The sequence below is a fragment of the Nicotiana attenuata genome, unplaced genomic scaffold (assembly GCF_001879085.1).
Source record: "Nicotiana attenuata strain UT unplaced genomic scaffold, NIATTr2, whole genome shotgun sequence".
NCBI lineage: Eukaryota > Viridiplantae > Streptophyta > Magnoliopsida > Solanales > Solanaceae > Nicotiana > Nicotiana attenuata.
The window spans coordinates 36,017-48,011 of record NW_017673653.1 but is presented as its reverse complement, the minus strand read 5'-3'; the positions used below and the strand labels follow the sequence as shown (position 1 = coordinate 48,011).

The following is an 11,995-nucleotide window of genomic DNA, read 5'->3' as shown; positions in this document are numbered from 1 at the left end:
TAACCGACGAAATAAAGGAAGAAGTATCAATGAGGGAGTTGAAGTTCGTATGTTACACTTCACGGTATGAGTATTCGTCATCTGTTAGGGAACGTTTGTAGGGGGGGGGGGGGTTGGCTAGCCTACTTTGATGGATTTTATTCATGATTATATTCCTCTTTCCAATTAAATCTTAAGCTTGTAAGCCTAATGAATGTGCTCAAATCTTTGATGGTTTTCCAATACTGCTAAAGACCATTCAATGGGTAACCTCTTTTAAATGTTATCTGAAGTAGGATAGGGCATGAAGTTCAGTTGCACCTAATTATCAGTTTACTAGCTTGTATTAATTAAAAAAGAAAAGTTGACCATTTGCATATTATTTCTAAATGAAAATAGAAGTGTTTATTATATCGTATTCTATTATTGAAAAAACATATTTTCTGAATTAACCTGTTGTTGAGTTGTTTTCTCTCTTTTTAGGGTTAAGTTTCATTTTCTATTACATGTTAATTTTAAATAGAAAGGTCTGATCTAGTTTATCAAATATGACATGAGAATTTATAATTCTCCGGTGTGTATATCTGCATATGATAATTATTTGAAAGTGTCACACCTCCTTTTCGCTTACTACACCTCGTGAAGGATATAATAGAGGAGTTTTTCCAATTAAAGGATACTCGAAACGGGATTCGTTTATTAAGAAGTTCAGAGTCGCCACTTGGGAGATTTATGGTGTCCCAAGTCACCGGTTTGACCCCGAATCGAGGAAAGGGTTTGACTCTGTATTAACAGTCGCGAACCAGAAATCCGGGTAAGGAATTCTGTTAACCCGGAAGAAGGGGTTAGGCACTCCCGAGTTCCGTGGTTCTAGCACGGTCGCTCAACTGCTATATTTGGCTAAAGTCTGATTTTTATACATGTCATCCTATAGTGCAATTTTAAAATTGTTTAACCGCTTTTAATTAGTTTTTATGAAAGTGAACGCCGTTTAAGAGCGTGTTGTTGGATCACGTCACATGAAATGCACCCGGATCCTCGGCACCTCTTATTCAACGTTTTGGGATTTGAATTTGGGTCGCATGAAATGCACACCCGTATTTAAGAAGGTAAAATTATTAAAAAGCGCGCCTAAAGGGGCTAGCGTCTTATTAACTTTGCGGGAGGCCATGAAAATTCGCTAAATGACGCACCTCAAGTTCTAAACATTTTCAAAATATAATTAAAGAGGGCCGCGCAATTTATGAATTTTTGTTGGCGCGGCGCACCTCCATTCTACTTTTAAAGGATGTCCTAATTAAAAATCGAGAAGGCCATGAACTATTATTATTATCTATTTGGGCCAATCCCATAATCAATTAAAGAGACTTAGCTAAATGACCAAAGCCTTATAGGGACTGAAATTCCGTCTAAATAAACCAGATATGTTAAACCCTATGAATCAGTACATGGAGAAATACAAAGGGGGAACGTGAAGCCCAAATAAGGAACGAAGGCCCAGAACCAGCGAAATCCAAACAGCATCAATCATCCGGTGGGCCAACAAAAGTGTGAATAACAACCGGGCTTGTTCGTGCGATTGGGCCAACGTCGGGCCTAGTTCTTGTAATCCAAATGATTTAGATCAAATTATAATAGATATTATAATAGATATATAAATGCAAATTGACGCCAACCCATGAACATGAAAGTGAGATATCTGGACTTCTGATTTGAACATTTTTATACAAAATAGACCCAAAAACTCCATCCAATTCATTTAGAAAATGCCTGGGCCTAAGAATAAGCCCAAATTTGAACAAGGATCACTTCCAGTGAGGACAAGATCCTTAGCTCAAACTTGCTGCTCAACTCATAGGCCAACCCTTTAATTTCACCTTTTTTTTTTTACAACAGAAAAACGAGCAAATTGCAAGAGTAAAAATGTTCAATTACCAAATCAATTTTTACAGAATTTAACGCATCGATTAGATTGAAATTAGAACTAAACTACCGAAATTTTAAATCACAAAATCACACATATCTAAACTGCACATTGCTAAATAAGAGTCCGAATGTACAGTCCTTTAATGTTTACACAAGGTTGATAATCCATCAGTTTTCAACAAGTTGAAGAATAGCATGAATTCTAAAAAATTACTATTATACTAAGATGAGTAGGCTAATCTAAACACTATTATAATAAACTACTAATCTTTAGGAATTTTAAGCAGGGATTTGACACTGCAAACATGAGGGAAAGCAGCTCATCCTTTCATAGAAAATATCAAACAAGTACAACTTGCATGCTTGCATATCACTTCCTAGAGAACCAAGGAGTACCTGGAGATTGAAACAAGGGAAAGGAATGAGGATCAGCAGAACAAAGCAGCAATCAAACCCAGCAGCAACACAGCTTAGCCAAAACGAGTGCCAAAATCCAAAAGAGGGCAATCTCACTCACACAATACCCACAAACAACCAGTTTCTTAAGAAATAAAACCCAAAACAGTGCTCCACCAGTTTAACCAAAGCGATTTCAATCCAATGCAAACCCAACCCCTCTAAATCAAACCTTAGAGCTAATATTCAATCCATTGTTAACCTTAAGTGAACAAAAATTGCTTCAGATGTAAAGAAACCTTCAGGAATCAAAGCAAAGGCAATGGAACAGTATTTCTTTTGAGGTTTGGCCGCCTGGAGTTTTCAGGATTTTTTAATGCCCAAAAATCCTCTCTTCAGCTCTAAGTAACAATGCCTTTATAGGCAAGTTACTAGGGCAGCTTCAGACTTTAGGTTTTTAGCCTTGCGTCCTTTTGTTTTTTCTGTTTTTAGCTACTTAAACCCCTCATTTTATGACTTGTTGGTCAAGTTATACTACCAAGTTACTGAATTTCAAATTAAAACCCCAATCTAGAAGGTTCTAGGGGGTTCCAATTCAGTTACTGCAAGATTCTTTTATTGTGAGATGCCTATACTACCCCTGATTTCTCCCCTGAATTACTAACCTAGGCTAAACCAACCCCAGCCCCTTTTAGCTTGGTCAAAATGACCATGGTTAATACCAAAGGCCCTGGAGTATTCAGCAATAATCAAACAATATTCAATTGAACCAATCCCTTCTTTTTTTTTTTTAAATCCTGAATTAATTAATAACAGTCCAAATTAACAAACTATTGGCAATTATCAAACATGAATTTAAGAGAACAAGTAAAGATTAATCAACAACACTAAATCATAAACTTAAACTGACTTAGTATGAACATAAACAAAATCAAATTAAAACCCTAAATCAATCCTAAAACAAACTAGCAAATGCATACCCCGAGCAGGATCAAAACAAAACAAACCAGAGCAAAATTAAACTAACAAAATCAAAGCAAAAAATCGAAACATGATTAACCATAAACAAAATCAAAACAAAAAAAAAATTAAACTAACCAAAATCAAAAACTCATGAGAATAGAAGAAAAAATAAAACCAGGAAGAAAAACTTACTGATTTGGCCCTCTAATCGATTGAATTCGAATCCGGTCTTCAAGTAATGTTATGTGTTTGTTCTTGCCAAGAACAAACACATAGCATCATTTCAAGACCTTTTCGAACACTGGCTACCACTGGAAATTCAAACACTCTTGAACGGAACCCTAGATCTAAAATTCGAGGAGTTGCGGTTGGACCTGGGGAAAAATAGTTTGGGATTTAGGTGGAGGGGGGTGAGACGGTTGTGGGGTGTGATTTTGGTGGGGTTTGGGTGATGGCGCCGCCGTGCACGGCGGCGGCGGCACCTAGGGTTTTAAATATTTGAGATATTTGGGGTGATGTTTGGAAGAAAACAGGTCCAGATATGGACTGAGGAGACGAATGAGAGGGTGTGGTGTGAATTTGGGGTTCATCGGAGAATCACCGCCGGCGGAGGCGATTTCCGGCCGGCGGCGGACGACGGAGGGCGATGGAAATGCGGTGGTGTATATGGGGGTGGTCTGAGACGGTGAATTGGGGGGTGGTGGAGTGAGATTTGGACAGTTTTATATTAAAAACATCCCACTTCCCAGCCGTTGGATCAAAGATCCTCGACGGCTGGGATTGCTTTGAGACGAAACGTTGTCGTTTTGATTATGGGTGGGGCAGGCCGGGTTGAGATGGGGCTTGGGCTGGAGCGGGTGAATTGAGGATTTTGGGCTTGATTTTTTGCTCAAGACTGGGTCTCTATTAAGACCAGCCTTTTCTTAATTCTTTTCATTTGTTTTTCTCTTCTTTTCTTCCTTTTTTTATTATTCATTTTCTAATTAGATAAAAATCAAAATTAATTTCTAGCACTTAATTAACCAAAAAATAAAAAAATAAAAAATAAAAAACAAATTAACACAAAAACTACTCAAAAACAAAGCTAGAATTAAAAGTGCAAATTAAACTACTTTTTTGATTTCTCCATTTTATGAAACAATTAGTTTTCTGATTAATCCTAAAATGTAAAATTAAACCCTAAATGCACATGCCAAGTATATTTTTTGTAATTTTCATTAATAAAAATGCACAGACAAAAATGCAAACAATTAACATGAAATGCCATAAAAATTCACAAAATTGTAAATACTAAAAGAAATTATTTTGTTTTGAAACTATGGGAATAATTCATATAGGCAAAAAATCACGTGCTCACAGAAAGTTGTAAGAAAGTCGAAAAAGGAACTTATTGAGTGAATTCTTCTGTGGTTTCGTTTCATTGAGACCTCATTTTTTGTGTGCTACCAACTATATTTAAGCTATCTTACTTTTTGTTTCACTTCTTAGTTGTGTCACTTCTTTTCATCTCAGTTTATGTTGAAGTGGCTTTCCACATGGTAATATAATCACTCCGTAAAGTTATTCTTGACTTTTTTAACCTATCAAAAAAACAAAGAAGTTATTCTTGACTTTTAAAATGCTAGCGAGGAATTTGTAACACTCTCTTCTTTTAAACAAATGGGCCTTCTTTTCGCGATATCTAATGTTCCTCTCTACCTTTTAAATATTATTGGTAGCACCTATTCAAACTATTTTCAATGAATTTATGTTTTTTATTTTTGAAAAGTATTATTCCCACTTTAAACTATAGTTACATTTTTTTTTTTTTTTTGATTTGCACCGGGTGTCCGAGTCTCTTAGAGCCCCGACTAATCCCGGGGGTACACAGGCCCTCGGCAAGGAGTTTCCCGCAAGTGCACCACGGTTAATTCAGGTTTTACCCAGTCCGATGACCCTCAGAAATTGTTTGCACCCAGTGGGTTTCGAACTTGAGACCTTGAAAGGAAGCAAACCCCAAGGCTCAAGTCAATTGCCACCAGGCCAACCCCTGAGGGTTTAAAACTATAGTTACATTATGAGAGCTAATTATAACCATTAACCACCAAGCTTAATGTATTTTTTTCACTTTGGTTCATGTTCTGTTTGCTTGTGACTTTTCTTTATACTCCTAAATATACCTGCTTAATCATCTAAGGTAAAGAGAAACTACTACAGTAAGACCAAAAAAGAAGATATGATACTCTTGTTGTTTTCTACATTATCTTATCTTTCGGTTAACAGCTTAGCCGATTCTTAAAGTTTCAAGAATTCAAATTTAACAACTAAATAATAATTTACACATATGCCTTGATTTATTTATGAATTACATTTGATTGTACAAGTTTTTGTTATTGAATTTTTAGTATACAGAGTCCTGGTCTTTTGTGCTTCCTAACTAATTTCATCACTCAATTATAGAAACTAATTCTTACCCTAGTACGTGTGTAAGGAACATAGGTAGCAATCGAACTTGTTAGGAATATAATACTACTTTCCAAATATATAGGAGTATTGTATGCTAGAAACAAATGAAGGAGGATAAGGATTATATTGGGATTAGAAAGCTAAAGCACAAAAACCAAACGAAAGCACTAAGTTGGTCTGGAATCAGGATGGAAAGGGAATGTGCGTTTAGCTTAGAATTTCTTTTACATAATTGATTTTCATTTTAGTTGGTTTGAATACTCACTGTGACTGCCGACTTAGGCAGGTCTTGCTCAATATCTTATCTCTATTGTCCCCGAGCTAATCTCATTTCAAATATGATATCTATTTGCTCCTTCAACGGAGGATGAGGAACTGACATTCTATTTTTCACGGGTTAAACAGGATGCGATCACAAATGTAAAGCAACAGTGCAGTGATTTTGTGATGACAAGAAACATACAGTGTCGAGAAATGATGGATGAGGTTCAGAGACAAATTTCAGGTCTCAGTTTCCAGGACAATAAAGGTTCAAATGGCTATAATTATACTTCTGTTCCTCAGTCCCATCAGGTGCCAAGATCCAATCCCCAACCGCCAACAGACCCTGCGAATATGCCCAACGCTGTTCGACCCCAGACTCCTACTTACCACCCCCCTCAGCAGCCCGCAATGGCTGGTAACCCACAGCAGCCCACGATGCCTGGTTATACTCAAAATCCTCCACCTTATGGTCCTCCTCAGCAGCCTACACCGCCTTACCATTTGCAAGCTTCCGGTCCCCCATATCCACCGCCTCAACATCAACAACAACCACCACCGAGCCATGATTATGGCCAACCTGCGTATCCTGGATGGCGGGGTCCCTACTATAATGTACCTCCACAGCAACCTGCACCTCCTCAGCAACCGGGTTCTATGCCTCGACCTCCTTATACCGTCCCTTCTCCATATCATCCTCCTCCCCATCAGAGTGGCTATTACCGGCAATGATAATTTTCCTATTTGTCTTCATGTGCATCCTTGACAATTTTGGTCTCAGTAAGTTTTTGAGTCATTCTCTAAAGGGGATTCGATACCCTTGTGGTCCGGCCCTTCCCTGGACCCCGCTCATAGCGAGAGCTTAGTGCACCGGGCTGCCCTTTTTCTCTAAAGGGGATTCGATCAGGTAGTCTTCTCCATTGATGGTAGTCTTCTCCATTGATGCTAGCTCTCCATTGGCTCACATTACAACTTATGCAAGTTAATACATCTAGGTTTACCTGTTTGTATAGGTTTGGTCTCTTTGTATGATCATGCTCTATTCAGTGCAACTCTACTCAAATGTATTTTGGATCAGTAAGTTAAAATTATAGCGCTTAGTAAAGAATAAGGCGTGATGTTTAGGTGTTTATTGACCTCCCTTCCATTGTTTAAGAACATGAGCATATACAACTTAACTAGATAGAACACTATACTGGTGAAAACCTACTATAAATTTACTCCACCTATATGGATTTCAACAATTATTTCTGATTTTAGTTTTTTTTTGTGGCACCATAGTTTAACTGTATAAGTTTCAGAATACTTTACTGCTTGTCTGTCTTTAAAATGTGATGTTAAAACAATAGCTTTCTAATTAAAATTTCCTTAGCAGGAACGCCTCTTCTGATCTATTCTTGCGGACAAGTATTAAAGGTTCATGTTTTGGATTAAAAGAAAAAGTATTAAAGGTTCAGTCAGCATACAGATTTAAGTCATTAACTAAGCAGAAACCAAAAAAGAAAAAAAAAAGGTATTTGGGAAGAGATATAATGAATTTAATCAACTCTTAAAATAATGGTCTTGTCTTCAACTGCCACAAGCTACTTTCTCCATTTGAAATATATGCAATTAGATCCCTAGATCTCACACCTAGTACGCATACGAAAACCGGACATTATCATTAATTCTTGTTTTATGACCTCGAAATAAAAAAAATGATATTAGTCATGATGAGTGTTGCTCACAAGTCCATATCCGATAGATCTATCAATTTTTAGGTCAATCGGAGTCCGTCAACCAAATTCGGGAAAATCATCAAGCATATAAACACATGAAAAAATCGACATAATGTTGGGAAATTACCAGCTATGTCCATTTATAGGTAGCTCATTACAAAAATTGGCCAATTGATAAAATATTACTAATATTAGCCAAATTAGCCAATTAGCTATTTGTAGCAAAAAAATATCAAATTTTTGCTTTGTTTTGAGTGGGTGTTATTAGAATAGATTGGGCACAACTTAAGGAGCTTGAATCTCAGTTTTGGGATGATTTGGTGAATTTTGAGGTGGTTTGAATTGAAAATTCGAAGTAAAAGCCGAACATGAAAAAAATGATATGTGTATCACACAGTGTATCATTTGTGTATCACATATGTATCATATTTGTATCAATTGTGTATCACATGTATATCCATGTATACCTGTGTGTGAGATACATGCGTGATACATGTTTGATACATGTGTCGCAGAAGACTTTTCTGAACTCGATTTACTTATGAATTTTGATACAATACCACTCCAAATCACCTCCAATCTTCCTCAAATTTTGTATATTGACTGATCACGCCCAACTATGCCTTATAAAAAGGACAATGCGGACGTTACAAATATAACCTGAGTATTGTGCCCAGAGTCGAACCCACAGAGAATTAACCTATCAATCACTATCTTTAGACGTACTAAACTCTTTAGAATCAATTTCCCAAACGTTGAGAATCAGAGTTGATGGTGTTTTTAATAACTAAGATTAACAGTAACTAATAACTGCAAATTAAAGATGCTAAGCTGTAAACAATAATGAGAAAGCGCTAAGGTACTGATTTCCCCTATTGATGGAATTCCTTCTGTTTATGTTTCATACAAATTCACCAACACATTCTATCAATCATAAACGCTCTTCTTACCATAAATCTCTCCCGAGTAATCACAGTAATTTACTAAATGCACTCTCCCGAGATACACTAGCTAGCTTTATTTATCACAGTTCACTTAAGATTGCACCCAAGGCTTTGTTATTCCTAATCCCGCCTTTAAACCCGCAGTTATAGATCCCTCTTATACTTTGGGAGAGGTGTTGTTCAACATTCACCTAAATATGCACTCTCTCCCGAGTTATGCACACTAAATAGGCACAGCTAATTGAGGATCCTGTCAATTAACTACAACAAACACGTAGTTGAACAAATAGAAATTAAACTGGCAAACTGTATTCACATAAACAAGAAGTTCATCCCTCAATAGGTTCTATCAAAACCCTAGACAAAAGATTTAGCTGCTCATGACTATGGGTAAATAAACTAGAACAATATTCATAATCATAATTGCAAGAAAAATTAAAGAAGAAGAAGATATGATGTTTTAGGTGATCTCTCACAATTGTTTTGCTTGCTAAAATATTCTCCAATACAATCCCTGCCTCCTTTGGGCGAAGTCTAGTATTTAAAATAGGGTTTTGGGCTAAAAATTCCGTGTTTTGAACTTAAGTCCCTGAACTTTTCCGCCTCTGCCGCGGTTCTGCCGCGATCGCGGTCAAACCGCGGCCACACACCTTCTCTGAATCTCAACTTGTCCACGACAGTCTTCTACCGCGGTTCTGCCGCGGTCGCGGTGGAACCGCGGCAGTCCTTCTTCAGGCCTGGCTTCAGCTGCTTCGCTTGGTTCACTTGGCAGAATTTTACGATTGGCCTCTTTTTCTCCATATTTGATCCCAAAAGTACTCCATAGCCTTCTCTTGTCATATATCACCTGCAAAGCATGAAAAGCACTAATCAGAGCATTTTGTTATCACTTTTATCATCAAAACTATACAAGAAGGTGGTTCTTTAGGGCCTAATTATAGTTAAATTCACCTATTATCAACAACCCACACTTAAACCTTTGCTCGTCCTCGAGCAAGTTAAACTACACTTCTAGGCCTAACCATTAGATGCATTGCCCCAAGTTTATGTCACACCCGCCATTATGAAAGAATAACCTAAGCAGTGCAACAGTCACACTCGGATGCAGACTCTACGGGCCGGCCGGCCCCGGCCGTTTACATGAGCCATGACACACTCGTGCTTACTCTAGTTACTCTAACAGAGGTGAAAACTCACTTTTTCTTCCTGAGTCACATGCCCTCACATCACAAATCTGAGAGAAGTTCCACACACATAAAATTAAGCAACAAGGAACCATAGATAGACAAAATTCACTCACTCTCAGCAAAGAACATTCACATGCCACACAGATACACCATAGGCTTGCCCCTAGTGTAATACTCTACTAATCGAGCTGTTCAGTCAAAGATCAAAAAGTCTTTATTTGGTTGTAATGTAGGTTAAGGGACGGGTAGGATATATTTGGATATAGTGACTAACCTCCCTAAGCACTTTTAATACAAACTTCCTTTTGTTTCAATTTCCATGTTCAGCCCAATCATTCTCCCACATTTTGTTTCATAGTTGCCCCCCACTTTTCTTTAGGTGCACTGGCCTTTTTCTCTTTTCTTTTCTCTTTTTTTTCTCTTTTTTTTTAACAGCCATTGCACCATTCAAGTATTTCTTTCCTGATTCCCCTTTTTCCACTCCCCTACTACCCCACACTTCTACTTTTGTATGTTCTTTAATAATTCAAGTGCTTCTAGGAGGTACAGGTTCAAGCAGTCAAACTACTCAAACACAGGGATGTAGGTTATTATAGGGTTATCAAAGAACATGCTTCAGGCTCAAAGGGGTTAACTATGGCAATATGTACAGGTGGATTCACAATTATACAGGCTATACAAAGAAATGCCTCAATCATCTCTAAAACCAAACAGCTTCTATTTCGCTTTGCAAACACACAGGGCAAGTTCTAGGTATCGAATGCAAGCACAGAATGCAAGTAATAGCTCACACACACTTGGCATGTAACTCATTCCGAATCAGTTTATCAACACACTCATACGAGCGTTCAAGCAAGACAAGATGTGCAAAATTAAGGCATCAAAGTATAAGTCTACAAACGAGCCTAGATGTCGCACCCTCAGTTCGTTTTTTGTTATTCTCAGGTGTGTACATCTAGGGTTGCATTCTAGCCTTCACCCATCTTGGTCCTAAAACTACAAAAGAAAAATCTACCTAACCTGGTTCAAGAAAAGCCCCTGGAAAAGAGCCGTGGTCAAAAGAAAAACCAAGGGAGAATTACTACACTACCTAAAAAAATAAAATAAAATAAAGAAAAATCTACCTGGACTACTTCCCTCAAGAGTACTGTCCAAGTGGTCCGTCCTCAGGAAGAGTCCTCTACAATTTTTTTTATTTTATATATCTGACTTTGACCCTCAAGAGACCCGTCGACAAGTGTCCGTCGTTGGGCCAAGTCAGTTACTTCTAATGTGAGTACAGTCAATTATACACAACAACATCAATCTAATATTACAACATACTCAATGTCTATATACACTACAATATACTACCAGAGCAAGTCTCCCACCCCACACTTAAAATTATGGCATGTCCCCATGTCATATCAAAAATAAAGAGCAGAAGGGTAAGAAGACTTCCCTGAGCATCAATCGGAGTCTGAGACGGTGCTGGGGTCAACATGACAAGCTCTCCCCAAAGCACGGAACCACGCCATAATCCGGCTCTCAGACCTGGCATGCCGCTGAGACATGGCATCCATACGCGTGTGTAGGCCATCCACCGAGGTGCGAAGATCTACGATCTCTTCCTCCATGGAACGCAACATAGGTCGGGTGGACTGGGATCTAGAGAAGCCTGCCCCAGTATGGTGTTGTCGAGAGAGTCCGGCTCTGTCATAGGATCTCCTGCATAGTGTTGGGGCTTCATCCTCATCATCGATCTGAATGGTGGCAGGTGCATCTCGGCCTACTCTGATGCCTGACGCTTTGAATGGTGCTTTAGCGGGCAAGGCTCCATAAGTAGGATTGGTGGGAACATTTTTCAGCAAGCACAGCCTCGTCACCGATGAAGGGAAGTAGAATCCCTTTGACAGCAGCGGAGACCGCAGGATCATTTCATCACCAATTATTCGCGCCGCATCAAAGTTTTTCTTAGTGACGAAGCACCACGTCAATAGAGCTCTTTGATAGTTCACGTCAGTCGTGTTACCTGTGGGCAAGAACTGGCTGCAAATGACAGTGAACCAATATTTAGCCAAATGTGTGAATGACTTGGAGTTCAGAGTGATATTGTCCTGTATCCAGCGTGGTTGACCCCCCCCTGCGCATAGTATTTCAGTCATATTCTCCCAAGTGACTCCTTGTGGTTCCTGGT

General features: G+C 38.4%; 1 protein-coding gene across 2 annotated transcripts in view; it reads left to right on the top strand.

The window, feature by feature from the left end:
• LOC109216960 (ALG-2 interacting protein X-like) overlaps positions 1-7,214 on the top strand; it is a 14,825-nt gene extending 7,611 nt beyond the window's left edge. For both annotated transcript variants that reach the window (XM_019381183.1, XM_019381184.1), the window contains one exon: positions 6,115-7,214. In XM_019381183.1, the coding sequence (XP_019236728.1) occupies positions 6,115-6,702 (588 nt within the window). In that variant the 3' untranslated portion in view covers positions 6,703-7,214. The remainder of the gene's footprint in view (positions 1-6,114) is intronic.
• Positions 7,215-11,995: the final 4,781 nt, after the last annotated feature.